We start from the raw sequence: 27,030 nt of genomic DNA on the forward strand, positions 1-27,030 counted from the left end.
TTTAATTATGATCTCTTTAAATCAATTAAACGCAGAAATCATTCTTATGAAATGGTGGATACAAAACAATATAGTAGTGCTTTACCAAAATAAGAAAATAAACAAAATAATATACAAGTACGTACTGGCTTGGGTTTCATGCTTTTGGGCGAGGTATAAATTGATCCGCGCACACACACTTTACCATTGCAAAGTTTTCATAGGAAAAAAGTACTGATTAAGTTCCTCAGAGAATATAAGCCTTGTGTATAATAAAGTTTTTAGAAACATAGCTAGGTACCCAACAAGGCAACAACTGAATTCTGAAGTTACCCAATAATGTTCCGTAGCTTTGAATTTAATTAATTAGTTTGTAGAAACTTATAATGTTTTAAGTCGTACATAAGGGAATGATCATAATGACTAAATATTTTGGTAGGTAAATTGAAAAGGAGAGATCAGAGAGACACCAATTTTGGTTCTTCAAGACAGAATTATGCTACGATATACATTTTAAATTTTATTTTTCTTTTTTAATCTACTTAAGCATATCCTCGTATTAAGACTAACAAAACTAAATATAATCACCAAAATGGTTGAACTAATTGCTGGATTTGATCGTTATGAATATGAAGTTCTTCCAAAATCTCAAGTGACCATCGAACATGTCAATTGCACTTATAAACTGTGCCTCGTGAACCTATCCATGCTAAAGTAATATTTTGCGACTGCGACCAAACTGGATCGTGGATCTTGGTTTTAGCTTCGGGTGTCTGGTTCGGTTCCAAATCAGTGTGCCACGGTAGGACCTCTCTTTTAATTTCCATTTCTTTTTTAAAAAACTTTTGTCTCTTTGATCGCACCGAGTAGTAGTAGTTAGTTATACATATCCCCGTCACTCGACTCATTCCCTTTTACTGGAAGAACAAAGCCCTTAATTATAATATACACACATGCACGCTCTAGTTTTTATTTAAATACTCATATATGTGCTGCGTTGTGTTTCTCGAGAGAGTAAGGCCACGAATAAAAATCAGTATTCAATCATGGAGTTGAATTGTTGTCTTATAAAGAAACTCTTAATTAATTCGATAGTATTAATACTTCAGAAATACAAATAATAGAGACACCGCCGTTGATCGATATCTTGCGATACATTCACCGTACCAGAATACTGACTATTCTTTTCTTTTCCTTTTTTTATTATGAAAAAAAGGAAAATATAGAGAGGAGGCCACGTCCAAGAAAATGACAGAGGCATGCAAAATTGTGATATCCAGCAAGGTATGTGAGACACTTATAATCTTATTGCAATGTTCTTTTGTCCCCTTTTTATGTGAAATAGTACTGTCGTTTGATTTTTCTTGTTCTCCATTATTATAGATTCTCAAAATCTGTAAGCTTTTGTTTTTGTAATATATGTATATATATATGATTAAATGAAGAGAAAAATATATTAAATAAAATACAAAAGAGAAGAAGGAGACTAGGAATGGGTGATGCACACGAGGGATCAGTATTAATCCTCCTAACATAGAGACATGGTTGGCTCCACTACCATCTCCTTTAGTCTGATTTTCACGTGCCCCTTCAACCCCACGGATCCCTCTTTGTTTTCTTTAAATGTAATCTTATGAATGTTTCCATGCAAATCATTTACCCATTTTTCATGAGATGAGATCTTAAGACAAGTACAAGAAAACTCAGTTTATTACAAGAAAACTCAGGTTATTTCATATCGTCCGTTGCTAGCTCGTATATCCTGAAATTAAATGTACTCACGAGTAATATATAATAAGTGTCTAGTTATAATACAAATACTCATATTTAATTCGATACAAATGACAAAAGATATCGTCATATCGATAAGATTGCTCTCTTAATACATAAATGTTATACCATGATGATTGATAGAGATACGAATAAGAATAATTCAAACTCTTAAATGGTGAGGGAGAAAGGCAATGTTTGGTCCAGCACGGCTAACCATATTTGCTTTTCGTTTTGTCATATTTGCCTGCTCTAAATTATTGAAATTAGTATATGAAACCACCCAATTGGCGCCATCTTACAGTCAAAGACTCAAAGGAAAAGAGAGTTAAATAAAATAATCTGATACTTTCAAGAAACTAGAATGATATGTATTCCGATGTATGGTCTTAGTGTAGTAGCCTACTATCATATCTATCCCTATGCTCCTCAAGTAACAAAACGTTAGAAAAACTTCAGTAAAAGTATGACGCGAGAGAGAGCCCGTTTGCAATATGAGCCCAAAATTTAGAGCTGAGTCAATACGGCCCGGTTTGCTTGACTGACTACGATAGTGGTGACTATAAAATGACGAATTTTGTTATAATTTTTGTTAAGGAAGAAAAAATATATTCCGGTTACTATTTTTGACTTCTCTTTTGCGTAAAGTTTTCTGAATTAGAAACATAACAAGCTGATTCATAATATTTGGTTAGCTATTGTAGCAACTTTCCTTTTATAAAACAAAATCTAACAATAGTAACGCTGATCCCTTGTGGCCTTGTATAAAAAACCTACTTAGCAAAGTAATTTTTTTTATCTCTTACTCAACGATTTCCCCTTGTACTATCTATCTACCCAAGCTAGGAAGGTCAGAAGTCTCTTATGAATGATAGTAACCAATATGAAAGTCACGAAAACAAATGAGAAAAGAATGATACGTACCCAAAAAAGTATGATTCTAAATAGCATAGGAAGCTGCACACCTCTTGAAAATTCAGTAGGAAATCCAAAATTTTGTTCACACTGATAATAAATCTATACTACAAAAGAGTGGTGCCAAAAACTGGAGGCATTTATTGGTCTGACCCAACGGACCACGTCGAAAATGAAACTCGATTTGGAAGTTTATGTAACTTAGTTTTGTAGTAATAATAATATTTTGCCTCATTCTATTTTCATTTACTTCTTCTTATCCAACCAACTATATCTGTCTTTCTATACACAAACGACCCAAACAAGAAAACAAGAGTCAAGAGACACTAGCTAGCTACCTCTTCTACTTTCACCTATCTTCTATCAAAAACAAAACTCCCAATATCTAATTTTCTTACTCATTCTTTACATTCTCTTGTGCCTTTCATTTTTTGTTTTTGGTTTTTTTGAGAATATTTATTTGAGTCTTCTTCTACTATTCTATTTTTGGACATGTTTTTTATTTTTTTGCCAAGCCAAGGGTTACTTACTATTGTACAATGATTTTAAACGGAATGGTAAAAAGAAATAAGATCTCTTATTATTTTATGTGACCACAAAAATATTTGTTACTATTTTATGTCTCATTGTCAACTCTTTTAAATGTATCGTTGTTAGATTGTCCCCACTCACTTAGTTGTTTTGAGATCGACTGCATTTAATTTGCTTATCCTTTTTTTAAAAAATTTCTTTACATGTTTTTATTTTATTTCTTCAAGGCATTTTCTGATCGAATCATAGAACTGACTATAGTTTTAAAAAGCAATGATAATGCAAAAAAACTATACTGTATATAAATTAATACGTAATAAACATATCCTCATGTTTTTTTTTCCCAAATAATTGCTGCATTCGTGTATTTATTGATATTATAATTCTTATATTAGTAATTTATTGCATTATTTTCAGAGTAGTTGAGTGGTGTGCACTGAACAAGTGAGAGTGTACTATGGATTATTAATAGTAACTATTAGTAGTACAAAATGTCATTAACAGAGGAATAACAATAGTTAATGATATTTAAAATATTGATTTATTTAATAGAATTAGAATTATTACCTTTTAATAATATACTCGGGATACTCTTTCTTCTGAAGTCCCGGGAAAAATGTCGGTTTCACTTTCCTGATTTTCTCGCTCATTTTCCCGGAAAGTTACGAGAAAAAAACATCTTCTTTTTTATTTTTCGGCAAAGTTTTGGAGTGACACTAACATAAGCATATAAACGACAAGCCAAAAAGACTGGAGCTTTTTCGAGATATGCTCTCTCGTCTTGAGTTTGAGTTGAGACGTCTCAAAGGAAGATACTTTGATGGGATATGTCTTAATTTTTATTACTATTATTCCCCTCTCTCCCTAAATACTAAGTAATATTCTCTGATGAATCTCTACAAACAGACAAGAAAGTGCGAGAAAATGATGGGTCTTTGTTCTCCTTCTCCTTCCTCTCCTTCTTCTCACGATTGTTCTTCATCTTCTCCAAGGTAAACGACGATTTACATCCTCTGTCTCTTTCTGCAACTTGTTTTAGCTTTAATTGAAAATCCAATTTTGTGTGTTTTGTCACAGGAACTCGGAGAAGAAGCAGAAGGTTATTGTTGCATCCTCACCTTCAAGATTATCTACTTACACTAGACCGGTAATACTCTGAGTAATTAGAAAGTTTTCATTTTTCTTTCTAAAAGCGAAAACTTTTTTGGGGTTCTAAAAGTCCACACTTTGTCTGGATATGTTCATGGCAGAGTGTATCAATTGAGAAGAGATTGCTAAGTTACCAGGATTCTAATTGCAGCGTTATGCCAAAGGTTTGAACTTTATGTATAGCTTTGAATGCTCACAGATTGTTTTGGCAAATGTAGTGTAGCCTCTTATGTTCTGTGTGTTTCTGCAGTCTTCAGAAGATTTGAGGAAGGAGATTGCTTCACTTGAGTTTGAAATTCTGCGCACAGAACAATATCTGCTCTCTCTTTATAGGACAGCTTTCGATGAACAAGTTTCTTCTCTTTCTCCTCACGCAGAATCAGGCTTAGTATCTAATCAGTTTTATCACAAATCCGAGCAATCAGACGTTACTAGTGTGCTCAGTTACCATTATCAAGCTTCTCCGGCGTCTGAACGTTCCTCTTCGTGTCCTCCTCGGAGTTTCCAAGCCAGCTTGAAAGCTTTGTCTGCAAGGGTAAGTAACACCATTTGCATTTTCCTTTGGCGTTGTTTAACCAGCATTGTGATGAATCTGACAACACTTAATGATGTTTTGGGCATTTTGCAGGAGAAGACTAGATACGTTTCTGGTAATCACACTACTCTTGGAGATCTTCTGGGTTCTTCTCATATCGTGGATAACACTGTGAACCCGAGTAGGCTCTCTGAAGATATCTTAAGATGCATATGTTCTGTGTATTGTACACTCTCCACTAAAGCCAGAACCAGTTCTTCTCTTCAGGCTTTTTCTTCTTCACCTTCATCTGTCTCTTCCAAAACCACTTTTGATAGCTGGAACTCACGTCATGAGGAACGCAGAGAAGCAAATGTGCCACACGGTGTTGTAATAGAGTCCCTAGAACTTCACCTGGATGATGGTAGTTTCAATCACGCTGCTCTTATGCTCAAAAACTTCAGGTATAATACTTAAAACAGTGACAATTTGCTTATGTGATATTTTTTTACAATGACTTGGGCTTAACCTGACATGTTACTCAAATGGTTTGTATAGATCACTAGTTCAAAAGCTTGAGAAGGTTGATCCAAGTAGAATGAAACGTGAAGAGAAGCTTGCATTTTGGATAAACATTCACAATGCCCTCACAATGCATGTAAGCAAACAAGAACTAGTCTGTTATTGGTTCTGTCTCTGGGATAAGCTTAAATCTTTACTTGATTCCCTCTCTATTGCAGGCCTATTTAGCCTATGGAACTCACAACCGTGCCAGGAACACCTCGGTTTTAAAGGTTTTGGTCTTTACATCTCTTAGACTGATTGATTTATATGTCTTTGCTGTTACTTAAGCTACCTTTTATGTGTCTCAGGCAGCTTATGATGTTGGAGGCTATCGCTTAAACCCTTACATTATCCAAAGCTCAATCTTAGGCATTCGTTCGCATTTCTCACCACCTGTATGCGACACACTCTTTGTTTGTTGATTCACTTTCACTACATTTGTATAACTTGAACTAACATAATAGTAAACAGTTGTTGCAGACACTGTTTTCGCCATCAAGAAAGTCGAAAACTTCTAATGTCAAACACATTTACGCCTTGGAATATCCCGAAGCATTGGCTCATTTTGCTCTTTCTTCAGGAGCTTCCACAGATCCTCCGGTAGCAAAAAAAAAGCCTCACCATGTTTACAAAAAGTTTGGAGTATATTATTTGGACTCTAATCTTCTAGAGTTATTGTTCTTTCAGGTTCGGGTTTACACAGCTGATTGCGTTTTCCGGGATCTAAGAAAAGCCAAAGAAGAGTTTATAAGAAGCAACGTTCGCATACACAATGAGACAAAGATACTATTGCCCAAGATCGTTCATTACTATGCTAAAGATATGTCATTGGATGCATCTGCTCTCATGGAAACAACGGTAAAGTGTTTACCAGACTCGACAAAGAAAGTAGCTCAGAAGTTGTTGAAGAAGAAGAGCAAAAACATTGAATATTCACCGGAAAACTCAAGTTTCCGTTATGTCATCATTGAGGATCCAACAAGAAGACATGAATCTCCTATAATGTAAAGCTGAATACAAAACATTACAAAAACGTCATGTAGTTTATATTTTAACAAACTAGAGATAAACTACACGCCGTTTTTGATAATTGATATATATCCACAAAAAAACTCTAAGGCCCAGAAGCAAAGTGAAGTAAGAAAAATGAATGGTGATGATGATGAAAGTGAAAGGCCTTATTTGGTTTGGAGTTGTGGGAGGAATTGTGTCGGCCATTGTTGTTGTTATTATTGGGCTTAGAGGAGGAACATCGAAAGCTATGCAGAGCTCCACGATCTTCTTCTCTGGTGTTGCTCCTCTGCGTGTCAGATCGGTACTCACTCCAGCAAATCCAGCTACCGATCGAGCTTCAATGGCGAGTTCCTCTGGTCCTAAGTGGGCTCAGAAAACAATCACGCTTCCACCGCAACGTCGTGGGTGTCATCTTATCACTCCTAAGGTTTTCATTATTTTGTTGTGAATTTGTATCAATTTGTAGCGATTCTGAATTGACGAACTTTGTTTTTTTAAGTTTGTGAGGTTTTGGGTTTAATTTTTGTGGAGTCCATGTTTGAAACAGATAATGAAGGAAATAGGGCAAGACTTGTCGGGTTTCAATTGTGGTCTTGCTCATGTCTTCTGTGAGTTTTTCATTCTCTCTGTAGTATCATTCAGCTCCTGCTTTCTGTTTTTTTTTTTCGGGTTCTTGATTGAGTAAATGTTTATTTTCTTGTTTGGTTTTAGTACAACACACAAGTGCTTCCCTGACAATCAATGAGAATTATGATCCAGATGTTCAGGCTGATACTGAAACTTTCTTGAACAGGATTGTTCCTGAGGTATGTATATCTGTCTTTCTTGCTTCATCCCTATGTTTCACACTTTTTTTTGTGTTAACTGATCATCATTTCTTTTTGGTTCAAACTCAGGGGAATTCAGCACCTTGGAGGCATACCATGGAAGGTTAGTCTACTGTTACCATGATTTGTTGTTTTCATCAATCTGAAGCTATTTGTAGAGACAAGTGATAAATCAAAGATGCTCCCTTTATCCTCTGAATTGTGATATTTGTCTTAAGATAATGTTACTTTCACCCTGTTTTTTGCATGAAATCTGATGTACTGAAAATTTAATTCTGTATATGTAATTGCAGGTCCTGATGACATGCCAGCTCATATCAAATCATCAATGTTTGGATGTCAACTCACGTGAGCCACAATCTTATTATAACCCTAACGTGTTGCAAAAATCTTTTCGGATGCTCACTTAACAAGTGTTTATTGCTCTGCAGAATCCCAATAACAAAAGGCAAACTTAACATGGGAACTTGGCAGGTAATAAATTTCTCCATCTGACTATACATTATTACTACATTCACATGTTTTCATATTTCCTCATTTATGGTACTGACATGTTTGAATCGAGTGGTAATGAATCTTCAATACTACAATGATTAGCAATTCAAATCTGTATCTCTTGGATCTCATTTGCATCTACTTTCTCTAAAGCTATTGTGTTGGAAATGTTTGGGTTTCAGGGAATATGGCTATGTGAACACCGTGATCATCCAACCGCCCGCAGTGTTGTGGTCACTCTCAATGGGATTTAGAGATGTCATCTTCATGTTAAATGGCTTGTAAACTCGTGGTTTATATAGATTTTACGGTCTTATAATAAAATTTGACTTTCTATATGAGATATTGCTCCGTCCATGTGATTGTTGTGTTTATTGCATCAGAAAAATCCATATTTACAGCATTTATCAAATAGGAAGGTAAGTGAAGAGAAAGAAACTGCAGAAACAGTGATCGGAAACTTAACACATGATCACTTCTACGTTACTGCAAAATCAAAAATCTTTTTATAAATTCCCATATGTTCCAATATATGCATTCATGCAAAGAAGATAGAAATTTTATATATTTCTATAGAAAAAAAAAAAAGAATGTGCTCTGCAGAGGAGAGCTCATCAAATAGAGGGCTATTAAGGTTCTTTGGGACAAAGAACAAATGAAAGGGTAAAAAAAAAAGTTACATGGTGGTGAAATGAGAAACCAAAAAAACCCAAAAATCTTCTGTCCTGAAGGAGCTTTATTTATGCTTTATTATTTCCTAGCTCCATGTCTTTCAAATCCATATGTTCCATTCCTTCTTTGAGAAGTTTAATCTCATCTTCTGTCATACTGTGTTTACCATGCGGTGTCACTTTCGACTTTCTCTGTTTCTCTAACTCCACCGCCCAACTGTATATAACCATTCCCACCACGGCTAAGACCATACCTGCTATGTTCTTGAATGTCATCTCTGAGTCAAAGATAAGCCATCCTAATGTTAAGACACAGACTGTTTTCATGTGACCAAGAACTTGAAATGAGGTAGCAGAGAATCTTCCGATGCAGAGATATTGGCTTATGTTGCAGAAAACCGCCAATGCGCAGGAGAGAAGAATGCATAACTGTAAGTATGGATGATGGTTGTCAATTGTTAGATAAGAGTTGAGATTTTATAAACAGGATTAGGAAATTTTTGGATTCTTACGATGGCACCATAAGTCATCTTGTAAGTAGTAATGAATCTGCCACTCAAGAAATAGTCAACAAATGGACCAAAGATGAGAAGTGAAACGGCTTGGATTGGAGCTGTCTTGCTCAGCAACTCAAAAGATCCAATTGAGTATTTCTTCTGCAGTGAACCTATAGACTTTTTCCAGAGAGGAAATTTATCAGAAACATTTGAACATCATCATCAAGAAAGAACCTTTCAAAGTAAGACTATCCATAAGGAGCTTTAGGCACTAAGACATCTTATCTTCCAGATTTATGAGCTATAAATACTAAAAATATCGATGTTTGACAACTTATGAACAATACTCAAGGCTACATGACAACATATCTACTGTAAAGCTTAAGGTATAGATCCAGAATGATTCAAAGACTAAAAAAGCAGAGTCACTTGCAGATTGCCACTTATTTGAGAAAACTTTGAGACTTGTATAGAATCAGATTGCAGAAATTCAGAGATCAAGCAACAAAGTAAGGGACGAACTCTGAGTTTGATAAAGATTAACAAGTTGAGTAATGGGGTATAAAAGCTTACGATCTGCTGGAGAGAAGTGGAGAAAACGGCAGTGCAAGCACAAATGAAACCTTTGGCATTAACCTTGACATCAGTCACAGTACAAATCCCAACTCCTACAACGACAACCATGACAGATGCCTTCACTTCTCTCGAGTAATGCTTGCTATGCAGAACCCATTCCATCACGCAAACAACCGGAATCATGCTCAATTTCGAAATCTAAGTGAAATCAAACACAATGTGATATATCATAAAAGCTAAACTGAGAAATTTGTGAATGCAAAATCAAAGAGGAAGCTAAACCTGGTAGAAACCAACAGAGTTTAACATGAGACTAAAATTCATAGCAGCAATTGAGATATTAGCAACGAGTGAGAACCAAAGAAGCTCCCAAAGAGGAACATGCTTAGATGCAGATAAGCCAGTCGCGTTTGACACCATACCAACGAGAGCGGTGAGAGCAAAGTGAAATCCCGTGAGAGTCGTCGCTGCAAATCACGAATCCATTGCTATAACTCTAAAAAATCACACGATTTCAATACGCATTGTATAAACGAAAATGATCATGCAGATCGAAACGAAATGTAAATTCGGGAGAGATACAGATCAAGGAATCAAACCGAAGCTGAAGCCGAAACCAGCTGTTGACATTAGCTGTTTATTCGCCATGATGATCCCAACGGAGCTCGTAACGTTCATCGCCCATGCTCCGACGTCGGATACAGCCGATGGCTTCTTCTCGTTCTCTGTCTTCTCCATCTCCTGTGACTAAATTCGGAATTCGAAATTGTAAAAATTCGAAATCTGAAATCAGAAACCAATTGTTTCCAAACACAATCAGATCCGGACGAGAGTGTGGAGAAAAATTCGAATCACGCACGTTCAGCTTCTTCGTGGAAGCCGCGAAGAAAAGCTCAAAAAACAAACACACACAGAAAGAGGTATCTCTATCGTCTTCCTAATATGTGCAGTGGCTTCTTCTTCTTCTTCTTCACTCGTGGTGGTGATGCCTGGCTATTACAAGTAAGCTTATTCCGCCATTGATGCTTTCCTTGAGGAGGCCTTTGATTATTAATTTATATACATAAAATTAAAAATTCTCATTCATTAAAAAACTTGGTTAATACAATAATAATATTTGACGCTTGTCGTTTACCGTATTTGACCTTATGTTTCCGTTTTTGGGACGCACATGATTAACTGCCACAGTGCGTTTCACTTAAGGGTATTCTTGTCATTTGCTCATGTTAATCCCATAACGTCTCATAAGCCTTTAATTGTTTTACAAACGTTTACAACTGAACTTAGATCGTTTAATAGTAGTGAATTTAATAGACTACTATTATTGGGTTTTACAAATAAATTCGATTACAAAATGTTTCCCAAAACAATACTAGATCTTATGTCTGAAGAAAGTTCTAGTATACGCAAGCAAGTTGTAAAGACAGCTATATGTATGTCTCTTTCTATGAGGCTCTTCTTATAGATAATGAGAATAAGAATCACAACACATGATCGATCTCCAAACATCATCTATATATGTATAAATAAATAAAATACAAATAAACATTATACATTGTCTAAGATGAGATTTGATGTGCTTTTTTTATATAAAAAAAGACCCAATAATTTCTTCTTCTAACAAACATTAAAAAAATTACATATTGGTTACCACCGCCTGCAAATATATCAAATATGCATAAAAGACTTTGTATTATATATAGTACAAAAGGGAAAATAGTCTTTTCGCAATCTCTTATCTGAAGACTGAATCAAATCCTTTGCCAGCTTAAGAGTGTCTCTGTGCCCCTGGAGGTGGCGCAGGCCTTGGGAAGTACTGGTTGAACTGCTCTTCTCCAAGTTTCGGTGTTTCCACATAAGGGCTCTGCGGTTCCTACATACATTGCATTTCATGAGTCCTTTTAGTGGCTTTAGAGGCAATTACAAATTTACACAATGGTGTCTGTAAGAAGTGACTATGAGTGAACCAGTGTGATCCGGCTAAATAATAATACCTAACACAATCAATCTTATCTCATGATCTCCCATTAATAGCATAAACAACTCACAAACCAATTGTTTTAATCAATCTACCCTAAACCATTTCTCAAATCTCTACAGTATATAAACATGGAGCTGTCTCTCACGATGTGTAAGTAAAGTAAAGCCTTCAAACATGCTTAATGAAAGTGGAGATATTAAGATTACACAAGAATATGTTCCTCTGGTTTTGTTCAAGTACTAGTAAGATGAAAATTGTGCGTGTGGTAAATGTTATGGCTAAAGAGGAAGGAGATGTACCTGGGGTCCAACTGTCGAACGAGATGCTTCATCGGATTTTGGTGATGTGGATGCATTACCATGGTCTTGACCATTTCCGTTTAGTGTGTGAAGTTTGGCTCCTACTAATGGATCACTCTCACTGGCTATCTTGTTCTTCTACATGACCACAAAAATAAAAAGACTTTTAATCAGTCCTCCCTCCTATTTCTCGAATGTCATTTAAATTATATTTTGAAAAAAAATATGTGCTATATTCTCTAAGAAGTGAATGAAAAAAGATTTACCTGGAAGATTTTCCCTAGAGTTTTTAACCCCTTGGCTCTTAAACGAAGCTCCTCTCTCTTGGCAGTGGGATCTTGAAGTACCTAAGACAGAAATAATCAAAAATGGTTACAACACAGAATTTGGACCAAGATGCTACATCAGCCAAATAGTGAACACGTATAGTTAGACTACCAGCTCACAAACACGGGAGATAGTGTTTTCTATATCAGCAACATTGAGCTTCCACAGAGAGTCGATCATCACTTTCTTATGGGTTTTCATATACTCTTCCAGTTCCTTCTCAGTATAATTTCCTTCAGCACTTAGCTGTCTTTTCATTTCCTCTTGCAGCTGGAATAAAGCATATGCACCTAAGAAGACAGAAAAAGAACAATCACTAAATGTTACTCCCTAAGAGAGGAGTCCAAGTTTCTTCAAAGCTAGGAAACTATATACTTGGGGTTTCTTTTCAGTAGGTGAATAAATGTTCCTTATGTAGCCCATACTACAACTTCTAGCACATGATATAAACGATGATGTTGTTCCTAAGTCACTAACCTGATGCAGCTGTTACTTGGGATTTGATGAAGTGACCTTTTGTCCTAAACCATTCAGCAACGAATGGTACACCGAGATAAATAGCTTTCTTCCCAAGCTCTTTTGCCGCTTGTCTTACATATATATATCCGATTGTGTTCAACATCTCCACCCCGTATGCTGTTAAAGATAGATACAGAAGAAGATAAGTTTGCCTTTTGACCACAGATATGGCATTGATTGAAAGAGAAAGCATAAATTATGTAACGGGAACAATATATGCTACAGAACATCTTACCTGCATTTGAGAGTCTTGTTACTTCAGCTTCAGCATTGCTAATAAATTCATCTTTGTTCGTCATATATAGGTTGAGGCGGTCCTTAAGAATTTGAGCAAGTTTGTCTTCTCTTTCTTTCTGAACAGCCTGAAACCAAAATCAATCAAACATGCTTAGGAAATTATGAACAAAGGGAAACTCTGGGAATTCCCTACTCTGTTCTAGTGACATGCCGAGCACAATTCTTTTATCAGTTCCGATAATCTAAACAACTGTATCTTAAGAACAGATGTTTATTCATGTCAATAGAGTGTGAGCAGAGTTAAGAAAATTTAGAACACGCTTTCTGTGTTTTATGCTGGATTTATAGAATGCCAGGAAGGACCGGTGAACAAAGAATATTCTAAAGCAGGATAGATCAATAAATGATAAGTTTACCCTCATTTTTTCTATAATCTTTTTAGTATCAATCTGCTCCCCTTCAGTGAAAATATCAAGTGAAGCCATTGATGCCATAGCAAGCTGCCCTATGTATTCTTCAAAAAGTTCACTCCCAAAAAGCATAGCAAATATTGCCGCAGGATCAATGATCTCACTGCAAGAATTAACACCACAAGTAAGAACTGAGGAAAGGAGAAACTTTTTAGCAAAATGATCAAGATCCATGTCACCAATCATCCATGGACCTATCACAAGAGAGAAAAAGAAAAGACACTTACGTTGAAATCCCTGACTTCCCACATGTGTCATAGGCCTGACGTTGCCCTGGATCACTTAGAACTTGGTAGGCCTCTCCCAACACCTGTATAAGAACTTAAGTTTTCAAAAAGCTCATTCAAAAAGATTTACCAAAGAAAAAAGTAGATCAAGAAAGACAAAGAATACTGAAAGCATCGTCATACTATACTGATCTCTTGGAAACCGGATTATCTGTTAGGGAGTATATACTTTGATCTATAATATCTGTTGTAATCTTTGATTATCTCTAAAATATTGACAATTGATCTCTTGTATGTACATGTAGAGATGTACCCTGAACCTAATCAAAACAACGATCCTCTGATCAGAGCTCTCATCCTAAATCCCTAAAGTTTTATTTAATCTCTTCTTTCTCGGCAGCCGTGACAGAAGAAACCTTAAGCACCGCTGCTTCCATCACACAATCCGCCTCTGTTTTTGATCCCAAAGATTCAAACAGCCATATTCTTAACATCAACATGTCTAACATCAACCACTACTACATAGCATGTAGTCAACAGATCAGAAACCTTATTGAAGAACATGGATTATAAACCCTCGTATCTGAAAAAGCCAAATTCGTCTCACCAAAGATGGTATCTCTAAGCCAAATCCTAGGTTTCCTCAGTAGAGGCGTCAGGACCACCTGATTCTGGACGCTCTCCTAAGAACCATCTCCAGCTCAGCACATCCCCTTGTGTCATTTCCACTCTTAAGTTGCCAAAACATTGATTAATCTCCTAAGGTGGGAAAATCCACTTTCTGCAGATGCGCTCAACAAACAATGAGAAAAAACTACAAACCTAAGCATCCACTACACTAAATCTGCAAGCTTTACCACTAGAATACTTTTCCAAACATCATAAGCCAAGAAGCCTAAGAATTAAACTAAACATGATACAGTCTCTCCTAGATATCAATGAGTTTAAGCTCATTTCTCTTTACAACAATAGAAAATTAGAAAACTTGCCTGGAAATTATGAGCAGCCTGAGGATCATTAGGGTTTTTATCTGGATGAACTTGGCGTGCCTGTAGAAGAAAACACAAGCAAACAATCAGCAAATTCATAATGTATCAATCAACCAACTTAACTCTTTTATGAGTGGTAAGGCATGAAAGAGCTTTGGTCTATTATAAACTCAAGAGACAGTACTGAGCTCGTGGGTAACCCAAATCGACACACCCAAATTCGAATTCAGCTAAGAGCTCACCGAAATTACAAAACTTTGATTGAAAAAAGAAGAAGAGAGAGAAGAATAGAATCAGAGAAGAGGAAATGAAACCTTGATGTAATAAGCTTTCTTAATCTGGGCCTCCGTAGCGGTGGGGCTGACGCCGAGGACATCGTAAAACTCCGTCTCCTTCACCATTGCTAGTTGAAATCAATCCGATCTCGATCACGATTCACGATCTCTGACTCTTCTTAGAACGTCCGATTCAGAATCTTTGGCTAAGTGAGGTGGAGAAGACACGAAAACACTCCACGCGCGTTAAGTTGACAAGTACGCGCCAGCCTTTTCAACTCAACCGCTCCTTTTTCTTCTTCTTCTTCTTCTTCTTCTTCTTCTTCTTCTTCTTCCCTTTCTTTTTTTTTTTCTTTTTTTTTAGTATTTCTGTTAAATAGAAGTTTTATTTATTTATTTGAATATATATCCGTACGTTTATATTCGCCACGCGTTTTTTCGTCAGCATATTCCTCTTTTCTTGAATTTTTCCTTCTGATTTTTTTGGCTTCTCTCTTCTATATTTATTTTCAGTGCAATCCAATAAATTTGTTTCTTAGAGATTAAGACTAAGATTAATGAGAGGTTTCTTATTAAGACTTAAGAAGAGCTTTGAATTTATTTTTTGAATTATTTAAGGAGAGATCTTGAGATCACTAACTTAGGCTTGACCTTTTGATTTCTCTATGTGACAATGTCCTGAGTTTGGTCAAAATGTATGGCATAGGGTTAGGGTGTAAACTCTGCACAAGTAGAGGGACAAAAGTATCCAAATATGTATATTTGCTTGTTAATACCTTCCAATATCTTTTAACCTAGTGCAATGTTTGGTTAGTTTAAGTATTCCAGAATCAAACTAATTGCATGCACAAATTAATAACTTTAGATTGTGACTGGTGTTGTAGTTGGAGAAAATAATCAAATAAGAGTTATTTAAACTTTGGTCCTTATGAAATGAATTAAAAATTTTCACAATTTCAATTGATCAAGTAAACTATTATATGTTTGATCGGTATCTGATTTGTCATTTTGAGTTTTTAGGAGTTTAGAAATTAAAGCGGTAACCTAGTGTGTATATTGCTTCCTCTTTGAGAGTGATCTTATGAGATCAATGAGACTAAAACGAAAACAAACAAACATAATTAGAATCCTAAATAAATATATCTTACAATTTAATCGTTTCTTTCTAAACAATCAAACATAACAAGAATGGTATAATGTTTCTATTCTACGATTGTTATGAACTTTGCTTATTTACTAAATTATAAACATGGCTACCTCATACCTGTGTGTACATTATCATTTATGTATTTGATGTAAGCATGATAGTATGATCTAAAGCTTTGGTTGTAAAATGAAATTCATCTAAATGTTTTTACATTATTTGATGTAAGCATGAGAGTATGATATAGCTTCGACGTTTATTCTTCTTCAGATTTTACAAATAAACCCTATTTAGTATCGTAAATTAAACTATTATTTTATTGTAGTACGAAACTCCAAATTGGCTGATACAAAGATTGTTCAGAAACAAAGATTGTTTAAAGTTTAAACTATATATGTACTCTCTCTATCAAAAGCAACGGGCAGAGATTTTTGGGGGTTTGGCCGAAGCTCGCGTTTTGTCATGTAGTAGTTGTCGTTTTTAGCATGGAAAATCTAAAAACATATACGACGAGACGTGTACACACATAAGGCTGTGTGGTTCGTGTGGTTCTATACAAAAAAAAGGAAAAAGGTGCACCATGCTCGTTCCTCTTGTTCCAAGACTGAAAACAAAAACTGAAAAGTTTCTTTATACGTTATAAAAGTATGAGGTATCAAAGACAACATACAAACAAATGCAAAGACAAAATCCCTAAGCTCAAGTTTGTTTGTTTTGAAGCAGAATGTTTGGTCTTGTCAACATTTGTGTGTTGGAACTTATTGATTTTGATCGATACCATTTAACTTCTACCGTGGATATACTGACATTAAAAACCCACAAAAATACATTATAGCCTGGATTTCGAATACAATTTTTTTTTTCTTTTTACGTTTAATGTGATAAAAAAAAAAAAAGTCACTTGAAAATTCGAAAATGTTATAGAAATGTTAGTTTAATAAAGCTTATAAATGAAAATTAATGATTAGAGAGGAGAAATTTCAAGAAACAAAAATAGTAGTAGTAAAGTAATACACTCATTATCTTAACAAAAAGGTAAGATTAGCATTGATGACATCTCTGGCCTAAAACAAAGATATGTGTATAATTGCCTCCAGCCCATAAAGTTGTGTCGATGATATAGTGTCGAAAAGTTATGGTTATTAGTATTTCTAATTTCGTTTGATTAAAGATAGAAAAAACTTTCTAATTAACAAAACGGTGGAAGGTAATTATAAAAATGAATTTGTGTAAAGTAAGGAACATCAGAAACAATGTTGGGGTTAAATCACAGGCGTAATGATTTAAGAATAATAATCACCATCATTATCTTGTTATATAATTCTCACTTTATTACTACCTTTTTCTCTTTTTGTTGTTGTTGTTGTTCTGAAATGTACATTACATGAATTTTTTGGTGGTTCACTTATTTTCGTCAGATTTATATTTCAAAGTATTATTTCCCGTGATTAACATGATGACACTTTTTTTAACCGTTTACTAAAATTATTTACATAGAGATTCATTCATGTACAACTTCTCTTCTGTGCATTACCTGTCTTCCAATCTTATCCTTGAACTAATAAATAAACCATCAGCTTTGTGACTAAGTTTAGTTCAAACTAATTATTTATTAATATTCAGTATAGTCTATGTATGTAAATTAATAAGACAATTGTACAAAGTATGATTTACCTTTAAAGCATACGAGATCTCAACTTATAATTTAGGAAAATAAATCCAAGAAAAATTAGTTATAGACTTGCATTAGTCAAGATGTCTTTTAAATGCGAACTTGTGTTTAGTCATAAGAAAATATATGATATCATTCTTAATTAAAGTGTAGTTAATTGGTTATGGGACAAATTAATATAAAAAAAGAGAGTAAAACACTCCTCAAAAAATTCAATCTTCTCCATTTGTTCAACACAAACACACACATAAAAGTAAAAAAGACAGACACTCACTCACTGCACACTTCTCAAAATACTTCTATCTCTGTCTCTCTCTCATCCCTTTTCTTCTTCTCTTCTCCCTAAGCTCTCTCCATAGTCACCAAACCTCTCTTTTGACCTAAGTGTGTGTGAGAGAGAGGCCTGCAAAGATAAAAAGGAAGACATCATTGAAGCTCTTTACTTCTTTTTTCTTCATTTCAGAATCTCTCTAAAACCTAACGCATCTCCTCATTTCAAGCAAAAAAAAAGAAACATGGTTTGGTCTCAGAAACATCTCACCTCAATGCTCTTCTTGTTTTGCTTCCTCTCTCTCTTCTCTCAACCTTCACTTTCTTCCACGTTTCTCGTCGACGGTGTCTCTGTCTGGAAAACCCCCACTGTTCATGTCGGCGACTCCGTTGGTAACTGTTCTTTTCTTACAAAACCAGTCCTTTATTTTTTTCCTATTTTGATTAGATTTTTACTCTTAATTGATGGTTTTTGTTTCTTAATTATACGGTACCCCCAGTTTTCAGACATAAGTATGGATACGATCTCTACATCTTCAGAAGCAAAGATGCATTCAATGTCTGTGACTTTACTCAAGCCACTCTTCTCACAAAACCTAATTCCACTTCCTTTACGGTAAAAACATATCTCTTTCTCACATTCACATTTCTTAATTCGTTACCTAAATTGTGAATTTGGTGTAAAGATTGAGAATTTCATCTTGGGTTTCTCAGAAATTTCATAAAGTTCTGATCTTTCTTTTACAACTTCTCCCCTTTTTTCCTCTCTGTTCTTGAGATTGGCAAAAAAAGCTCCTCTTCTTCCCCTGTTTTTTCCTCTGTTTTTCTTTTTAATTAACAGTATCAGTGGTCAGTGGATATTAATACAACTTGTAATCCGATGCTTTGTTCTGACAAAAGAGAATTGAAAAATGGTTTAATTCTAATACTTTAATACACACCAAAAAGTCATATTTTCAAGGCTCAATGATAATCACAGTTAAAGAAGCATCTAAATAGTTTAATACAGTCATTAAAAAGCGTCTAGACTCTATTAAATCTTTCTTTTACATACTTATTATAAAGTTTGAAATTTCAAACATTTATTGTTAAACTTAACTCTAATGATATAATACATTTTTAATCCAATTTCTTGATGATTCTTGTTTTCTCAGTGGTATCCATCAAGAACAGGCTCTTACTACTTTTCTTTCACAAACAACACATCTCTTCCCAAAACTTGCCAACTCAATCAGAAGCTCTCAGTTCAAGTCATCCTCGCTTCAGCGGCATCACCACCATCGCAACCACCAACAACCGCCCCTGTTCCGGTTTCAGAGGGAGGAGTGATCTCGTCACCTTCTTCTTACCCCTGGCCATTAGGTCCTAAAGAAGGCTCAGCTTTCTCTCCTGGACCATCTCCATCAGAGATCACGTCGGTGACAGTTCCCGGTAAAGACGGTGTTCCGTTCATCAACAGTAATCCGGCGGTTCCACTCCCCACCGGAGAAGTCGATTCTACTTCCATTAACCCTTTACCCACTTCCACTAATTCAGCACATCAGGTACCTTATAATTCACTTTACAACATTAATAAAAAGGTTAACTCTTTTCAATACAAAATGACTTATGAAATATTTGGATGGTGCGTGTGTGTGTGTGTGCAGGTGATGATGACAGTAACGGTGAAGCTAGTAGGTGTATGCTGCGTAGCCATGTTTCTACTTCTTCAGTAGAAGAGAGATAAGAGAAGCTTTTAATGGAAGAATGATTACGTTCTTGATCTTATTGTTAATCAACTTAACTTTAGTTTTGTGTAATCATTCTTCCTTTAGCTTTTCTGTTTCTGTCTCTCTTGTGGTAGGCCTCTTTGTTAGAATCTTTAGGATTTATTTTATTTTGTTTGATATGCATTTTTATAAAAATCAATGTGTCTTGGTTCTTTCTTTTTCTCATTCGCTGAGTTCGTGTCTCTCTTTTCTTTTGTGGTCACCACTACTACTAACTCTCACTCATATGTCTCACATTTCTTTTCAGAAATTTGGGTCCCTACTCTAGAAAAATAAGCATATAGTATATGGTTTAGCTTTAATTGAGAGTTGTACTATATGTCCTATCCTTTTCTTATTTTCCAACTATTAAAAATAAAGTGTTGGATATATTAAAGTTTAAAACCATATGAATGTTTCCGTGAACAAGATTCTGATCACAAGCTTTTGCAATAATAGAATGAATGAATGAAACATTAAAGTAGAGAAGTAGCCGTTTAGTTATTTCTCGTGAGTGTAAGAGGAGACAAATCAAGTAGCCGACCGTTGAGTTATGAATATGCACTTGTGACTTGTGAACTCTGCGAAAAGAAACAATTAAGTTCATGTGACTACTAGCTAACAAAAGAAAATAAGCTTATTTTTATTTTAATGCTTGAAGACAAAAGACATGCATGACCATTTCAAACAAAGATGAAAAATAAGAAATAACAAGGATAATTCGCATATCACCAAAACCAAAAAAGAAAAAAAGAAAAAAAACAATTAACGACGATTTGGTTTTATTTTTCACACATTTTATTTACAGAACTCAATGATCCAGCAGTGATAAGCTTGGCAAACGAACTTGCAATGGGTGAAGCCAGAAGCTGTAGCCAAAGCTTCAAACTCACCTCGTGACCTCTCTTTTCCGCCCGAACATTGAGTGAACATCAACATGTCCATGTCAAAGGCAATGTTTGCGTTGATGTCTCCATTCTCCGCATCATCAGGAGTGACTAACTCTATGACAACGACTTTACCGTTCTCTGGTAGTGATTTCCAGCAATTCTTGAGAATCTTGATGCAGTCTTCGTCGGTCCAATCATGAAGTATACGCTGCGAAACAAATGTAAATCCAGATGTAAGTACAAGAAACAAGCATGCATACACTTTTTAAAAAAAATTGTTAGAGAATAGGTGGAGTTGATTAAGTTACTTTCAAGATCATGGCATCTCCGGTTGGGACATCTACAAACATATCTCCGGCAACATGTTCCACTCCAGGGATAGAAGGTGCTTGTGCCAAGGCACAAGTTAGATCAAAATTGATACCCTTGATATTGGGATACTTTGAAGTAACAATACCAAGAGTGTTACCAACTCCTCCTCCCACATCAACCAAAACATTCACACCTTTGAAGCCTTCATAGACTTCAAGAGCCTTCTTCACGACCGCGATGGTAAATCCGGTTTGGTTAAAGAGTTTGCTAAATCTCTCATCTGTACCCATATAGTCGAAGAGTTTCGTGCCACCATGTGCGCGGCCAAAGGCATCTCCTCCTTCTAACACCACATCTTTTAATTGTAACCTGCGAAAATGATGTATGGATATAGTAAGATTCATTTGCGTATGAAAGTGATTTCTAAAGAACTCAACATGCATGAATATAAAAACTACCAAGTATTAAGGAAGACGCTATCGAAATTGACAATGACTTGAGAAGCCAGGGATCCCATTTCTTGAATGTTATCCTTCAAGAAGAACCTGCATATCGGCTCGGCTCTATAAACCCTCTCGCCCCTTTCTTCAGAGACCTTACCGCACTTGACCATGGAATAGCTAGCGAGTAGACGAAGCATGCGATCCAACAAAACCGGCGCTTCAGGGTTACGAGGTGTATTTGGTAGCTTACTCGCTATCTCAAAGGATGATAGGAACGAGTCGGTGGTAGAGGATTCGGCGTAAAGAGTGTCAAAGACACCGAGCTCGAGGGCAGCTTTGAGAACCATTGGAAATGCAGCGGCGTTGGCAAGTCTCACGGCCATCAAACCTAACTGGTTGTCGTCATAATTAACGTTAGAGGCAAGTTTAGGGTTAAAGCTTAAGTTCTCTTCAAAAAAGAATCCCATTTCTCTTTCTTTTTGTTTTGTGTTTTCTTCTTCGTCAAGGCACTCTACTTGATCAAACTGATGGAGAAGCGATGAAAGCGAGACTGTGTGTGTATGTTTTGGTATATTCTTTGATATGGATCTTAGTTTCTCCTTTTATAGTAAAACATAGCCTCCTCGTACTCGTTCTTGATTTAATTATAGTGTTGGCTAGCTATGCCGGTCCATATGAGCGCTCTATGTGGAAAAGTAAGAGCCACTTTGTGACAGCTGAAACAACTACTATTAAACATTGTCGCATGTCGTTTGTTTTCTTTTTAAAATAGCAGAAGTCAATGTTCAAAGGAAAATATTCACTTTAATTTCACTCCTAAGAGATTTCATTTGTTTCTCGTCGATCTGATCAACATGATATTTATAACATACACGTGTGACTCCCACCTGTTGGCATGCATGATATTGTATTTTCTGTGTGTTTTTTTCCTTTTTTTTTTTTGTGTGTAAATCAAACAGTCATACTACTATAAGTCTATAATACATATACATATTTTAGTTCAGACCTAATTGATTAGTGTAATAACACTAATTAGTCTAATGGTCCTTTATGGTCTCCATGCATTTTGAATTCTTGATTGTCCTTCGTTTCAGGAAGGTTCGAAATTTTGGATTGTAAAAGTTCATAAATCTTTTGTATTGGACTCAATCAGTATATATATTATGTATGAGGCAATTAGTCCAAGGAACCAGAATGTTTTTTAAAGTAGCCACATAATGGACCGACTAAAGTTAATTACATTAATAGAGGTTTAAGCTAGTGATCCGAGTGTGCTGCAGTCACCGAGAAGTCGTAGATTGTGTATGAGTCAAAAATGGCGATAGCTCTCGTTTGACCACAATCGGACAATCACTCTTTGAACACTAAAAACAACATTATCTAGCTATCTTTACGTCACTATGATTTACTTATATAAAAATCAACCTCGGCAAGCTTTAATAGATATATAATATCAAAAGTGTCTATTTTAATGAAACAGTTTGGAGATTTGTACATGTAACCTTAAAATTGTCTCTTTATGGACTCCACAGCATGCAAGTCCCTTTACGGCCGTTAGTCTATTTTGAATGGTAGGTACACATTATGGTGTAAAACGTAAATTATCAGTAGACTTAAATATATTATAATTAGTTTGATAAAAAAAAAGTATTCTTTTCTACAAACTAATTAATAGGAACTGTTTGTTTCCTATTTTCTTTTCTATTTTCAGTCTCATATGGTTCTATGTATTTTCAAGTACTCTAAAATCAGTTGTATAAGACAATGTTTTCAACACGCAAACGGAATCTGTTAATGGTGAATCAGTGAATCAGTAAAAGTACTCTAATTTCTATTTTTTTTTTTTTGTTGCAGGATCTACTCCTGAAAGGCTTTTTTAATGAGCTTATTGGTAAACTCGAAATAGATAACATAGCAGATGAGCTGTTTGGGCAGATTGTTACTAAGTTTATGCCTCGTGGAGAAGATCGAGAAGCCGTGTACATCAAGGTTATGGACGAGCATCCTCATGGAGTAAGAACTTTCAATTTTATGCTCCATGCATCCTCCTACGTGTATACCATCATTAATTATTTAATCTCTTTTCTTCTCCCAATGAGGATGGTCTTAGGATCACATGTAATCCTTAATTGTGGCGGCCATTGTAGGAGCTCGAACAATCAGATGAAGTTAATAATAAAGATCAAGTGTGCTCTAGACTAGGACTACAATTATATTTTTTTTCAATACAATATTTGCTTCTTCGATAAATCAAATATTAAACCAAAAGTCTAACATTTTGATGCACATATTATTTTTAATATATAGTTACAAATGGTGCACATACTAACATAAATTAGGACGTCTAGTTCATTAAACAAAAAAAAAAAAAAAAAAAAAAAACACCTTTTGTTATTAAAAAAAAATGATTACATGAACCGTAAATAAGGTTTAAATAAACTCCTCTAGGTGAAATATATTTACTTACTCGCCAATAAATATATTTTATTTATGTTTTGCTTTTGTTTTCCTTATAAAAAGAATAATTAATAACCCTATATTAATCTTTTACAATTATGAAACATCTTACCACCATATATGGCTAATCAAATCCAATTATTTTGGACACAGTCAATTCTACCTCACCATTAATATGTAGATTATTCATATTATTATTTAATTTTGATTAAGAATACGTTTTATAATATGCAGATTTCAAGAGAAAATTACTTATTATCAAGGATGTCTACAACAATTAATTATTAGATTTTATGTTAATTTTATTTCTTAGACACTCTTAAGTGATTACCCATCTAATAGAGATATATAATATAAATGTCTAAAAAATATATTTATACATTTTAAAAACATAATACACATCTTAATTATTCATTTTTAAACTAAGAACATTGGAGTCCTAAAACTTGCGTGCGACCATTATACATTCTTAGTATAGAAAAAAAAGTAAGTCTTGACAATACACACACAATGACGATATCGATTGTCCATCTGTGATCTGTAAAGGTGAATTGATGCATAGAGACACAGTTTCGGAGACAAAGCATGCGGTCCAACAAAACGATTGCCTCAGGGTCAATTAAGAGCATGTTCAATGCTTATTATTTTCAAAAGCTGATGTGATAAGTTTATGTTTTTGAACTAAATAATAATAAATCAATGCATTTGTATATAAGTTTGCGTTTACATTTCTAAGAATGAAAAATATCCTAAAAATTCAGTCGATCGGTTGGGGGATTTTGCTTGCCTCCCTCCGCCCTGTCGGATTTGATATTTGATTATTTTCTTAATTCGGCCCCAAATAGTGGTTTTTTAAGAAAACCTTTATAAGATACATTTGATAGAGTTTCACTTTTAATTAGTTTTAATCCATTAGTTTTGTATTAATAACTTTATAATCAAAAATATTTATAATCATTGAATTTATAGTTTCTAACATACATTCAAATTAATAAGTAATAAAACTAAACTGTGCATTTTCATAGACCACATAGTATATTTAGTTAATTAATATATAGATGAATTTGATATAATTTCACATTTACCTTGAATCCACTGTTATTAACATTAGAATTATTTTTGATTAAAATATTTATTATCTTTGGATATTAAAATTTATACTTTATAGCATGTTTTAAAATAAAAACTAATTATTTTAATATATATTTTACACTACATATATATTTTTGTTTTATTAGTTTAATAAAAAAAACAATGAATTTTCACAAAAACTATTTCCAATATGCGTCAAAAATTAAGAAATCTATATCTACATAATTTTAGTTTTCTTACAATGATAAAAGTTTTTTAAAAAATTTGATATTTTTAACAAAAAAATATTTATTATCTTTGGATATTACAGTTTTTATAGCATGTTTTCAATTAATAAGTAATTATTTTTAATATATATTGTACACTATATATATAGAATATTTTGAAATTATTAGTTTAATCAAAAAAAAATTATTTTCAAAAATTTATTTCCAAATACATCAAAAATTAATAAATTATATATCTGCATAAGCTTAGTTTTCTTACAATGATTAAGATTTTTTATATATTTTGATTTGATTTTTATTTCCTTTCATGCTATAATTTGTAGCCTATATAACAAGCTGGTCAGTAAATAAATCATTCAACTTTCATTTCACTATGATCATGAATGACTTACCTTTGTTTGTTCTTGACGATGTTCTCTTCAGATTAGAACTCAAATCTTTGGCGATGATGCGATGCACAAATAAATTTTTCCAATCTTATATATCCAATGACTCGGATTTTCAAATTGCATATTTTGCCATGTACAAAATCGAGCCTATTATGTTTCACCTTGACAGCTGTGGTGACCATTACATTTTCTGTTATCCTTTGGGTTCTTCATGCGATTCTACATCATACGGAAGAAAAAATAGAATTGGATATTCGTAACCGATTATATATATTTGGCTCATGCTCTGGCCTTCTCTTACTATATATCAATGGTCTCTTTGTTGCAAATCCCCTCACAAAAACATATCGAATCTTAGATCACTCAGGGTCAAAGCTTATACCTAGAATAGTTGATGGTTTGAATCTCTCAGATCCATTTCTTCATATGGAGAGAGCAATGTGCGTTGGTTTTGCAGTAAATCGAAACCAAACGACCAAGAGATTCAAGATTGTCGGCATACTCGAGATGGAAACGGTATATGGATTCGAGATCAATGATGGAGATTCTTGGAGACTATCAGAAACGAGTATCACCACTAGCACAAAAAGTGATCTCACGACAAATATGAAACATGTTTACTTGGATGGCACGCTCCACTGGCTGAGAAACGACGGGAGCATCATAGCTTTCGATTCGGAGACAGAGCAAGCACGACTGATTCCTTCCATATTCCATAGAAAACAGGATATGAAGTTACTATTCGCAACGGACGATAAGATTAGCCGCTTGACTTTAATATCGGGGACAGAAGAAACAATCTCAGTTTACACACTAGTCGAGAATTCCAAGTGGACCCTTTCTAGGCAGATCAATATCGTATCCATGGAAGGCAATATAATTGTACGCTTATCTCCTGAAACGCAGAAATTGGGCGGTGATTGGGAAGACCTTTTCCGTATACACTGGAACATGGTTGCGTACGATGGTAAGTTTCTTGTGGTGAGAGAGATGAGGAGAATTACTTCGAGAGGTTTGGTTCATTTGTACGACATGGAAGCTAACAGTTGGAGAATTTTGGGGTCAATCTGGTGTGGGTATGGTGATATCAGAAACTTCTATAAGTTTACTCCCTCTTTGTTATCTGTTGAGAAGGATGAGCAGACAAAGGTTCTTATAGCTTCGGATGACCAACGCATCCCCTATCTAACTGAGGTTATGGGACTCATTGACACAACCATGGGGAGTGGCATTGGTCCTAACGTAGTTTCAAATATAGTTACAATTTATTAAAAGGGTTTTATACAACATATATTTTCCTTAACCTTGTTGACTCAGGGAAAGCTATTTCCTTGATCGCATTATATCTAGTCTAAGAGACAATATGCTTTGTTATGAAGAAACAGTATTCTTTGAAATAATAAAACTAATTTGGTTCTCTGAAACTCTTCATGTCGACTGTTGTGTTTCACTATATGTTACCCGTTGGAGGGCCAATATTTTGGGAGTGGCTTTACGTATTTTTCCATTGCTGTTGTTAATTACGGTATTGATCCCATTTAGTACTGAGCCCAATTAAGT

At 34.7% G+C, this 27,030-nt stretch overlaps 7 protein-coding genes across 9 annotated transcripts; 4 read left to right on the plus strand and 3 right to left on the minus strand.

Moving 5' to 3' along the window:
- The first annotated feature begins 3,812 nt into the window (after positions 1-3,812).
- Positions 3,813-6,512, plus strand: LOC17896904. The gene is made up of 10 exons (XM_006306226.2): positions 3,813-4,187; positions 4,273-4,342; positions 4,446-4,508; positions 4,595-4,879; positions 4,973-5,322; positions 5,417-5,516; positions 5,599-5,652; positions 5,731-5,817; positions 5,894-6,022; positions 6,110-6,512. The coding sequence occupies exons 1-10, from the start codon at positions 4,084-4,086 to the stop codon at positions 6,428-6,430; spliced, it is 1,563 nt and encodes a 520-aa protein (XP_006306288.2). The 5' UTR covers positions 3,813-4,083; the 3' UTR covers positions 6,431-6,512.
- Positions 6,513-6,547: 35 nt separating this feature from the next.
- Positions 6,548-8,115, plus strand: LOC17897774 (UPF0047 protein YjbQ). The gene is made up of 7 exons (XM_006303513.2): positions 6,548-6,863; positions 6,984-7,044; positions 7,148-7,242; positions 7,333-7,366; positions 7,557-7,611; positions 7,695-7,737; positions 7,941-8,115. The coding sequence occupies exons 1-7, from the start codon at positions 6,573-6,575 to the stop codon at positions 8,010-8,012; spliced, it is 651 nt and encodes a 216-aa protein (XP_006303575.2). The 5' UTR covers positions 6,548-6,572; the 3' UTR covers positions 8,013-8,115.
- A 180-nt stretch (positions 8,116-8,295) lies between these two features.
- Positions 8,296-10,527, minus strand: LOC17897330 (UDP-rhamnose/UDP-galactose transporter 2). The gene is made up of 6 exons (XM_006305176.2): positions 10,362-10,527; positions 10,102-10,249; positions 9,785-9,969; positions 9,500-9,700; positions 8,942-9,103; positions 8,296-8,858 (listed from the first exon to the last, which is right to left on the minus strand). Exons 2-6 carry the CDS (start codon positions 10,238-10,240, stop codon positions 8,499-8,501), a joined length of 1,047 nt encoding a protein of 348 aa, XP_006305238.1. The 5' UTR covers positions 10,241-10,249; positions 10,362-10,527; the 3' UTR covers positions 8,296-8,498.
- Positions 10,528-10,996: 469 nt separating this feature from the next.
- On the minus strand, positions 10,997-15,171 carry LOC17898833 (chaperone protein dnaJ 10). Of its 2 annotated transcripts, none has more exons than XM_023790181.1 (10): positions 14,866-15,171; positions 14,552-14,611; positions 13,563-13,645; positions 13,282-13,438; positions 12,864-12,990; positions 12,587-12,745; positions 12,221-12,399; positions 12,049-12,129; positions 11,783-11,920; positions 10,997-11,366 (listed from the first exon to the last, which is right to left on the minus strand). In XM_023790181.1, exons 1-10 carry the CDS (start codon positions 14,950-14,952, stop codon positions 11,271-11,273), a joined length of 1,167 nt encoding a protein of 388 aa, XP_023645949.1. In that variant the 5' UTR covers positions 14,953-15,171; the 3' UTR covers positions 10,997-11,270. The 2 variants fall into 2 exon arrangements, with proteins under 2 accessions (XP_023645949.1, XP_006305020.1); XM_006304958.2 differs by having other exon boundaries at positions 10,997-11,375.
- Positions 15,172-17,943: 2,772 nt separating this feature from the next.
- Positions 17,944-19,964, plus strand: LOC17900432 (uclacyanin-3). Its single transcript, XM_006304083.2, has 4 exons — positions 17,944-18,305; positions 18,413-18,528; positions 19,067-19,456; positions 19,559-19,964. Exons 1-4 carry the CDS (start codon positions 18,158-18,160, stop codon positions 19,625-19,627), a joined length of 723 nt encoding a protein of 240 aa, XP_006304145.1. The 5' UTR covers positions 17,944-18,157; the 3' UTR covers positions 19,628-19,964.
- A 494-nt stretch (positions 19,965-20,458) lies between these two features.
- Positions 20,459-21,826, minus strand: LOC17898928 (indole glucosinolate O-methyltransferase 1). 2 transcript variants are annotated; one of them, XM_023776979.1, is made up of 4 exons: positions 21,321-21,772; positions 20,859-21,231; positions 20,716-20,758; positions 20,459-20,589 (listed from the first exon to the last, which is right to left on the minus strand). In XM_023776979.1, the coding sequence occupies exons 1-4, from the start codon at positions 21,770-21,772 to the stop codon at positions 20,459-20,461; spliced, it is 999 nt and encodes a 332-aa protein (XP_023632747.1). The 2 variants fall into 2 exon arrangements, with proteins under 2 accessions (XP_023632747.1, XP_006303698.1); XM_006303636.2 differs by having other exon boundaries at positions 20,459-20,758; positions 21,321-21,826.
- Positions 21,827-25,460: 3,634 nt separating this feature from the next.
- Positions 25,461-26,811, plus strand: LOC17898082 (putative F-box/kelch-repeat protein At1g20940). The gene is given in 2 exon segments (XM_023777092.1): positions 25,461-25,721; positions 25,723-26,811. Coding segments are annotated over 2 exon segments (1,281 nt in total). The 3' UTR covers positions 26,743-26,811.
- Positions 26,812-27,030: the final 219 nt, after the last annotated feature.

Source organism: Capsella rubella, unplaced genomic scaffold (genome assembly GCF_000375325.1).
Source record: "Capsella rubella cultivar Monte Gargano unplaced genomic scaffold, Caprub1_0 scaffold_1, whole genome shotgun sequence".
NCBI classification, from domain to species: domain Eukaryota; kingdom Viridiplantae; phylum Streptophyta; class Magnoliopsida; order Brassicales; family Brassicaceae; genus Capsella; species Capsella rubella.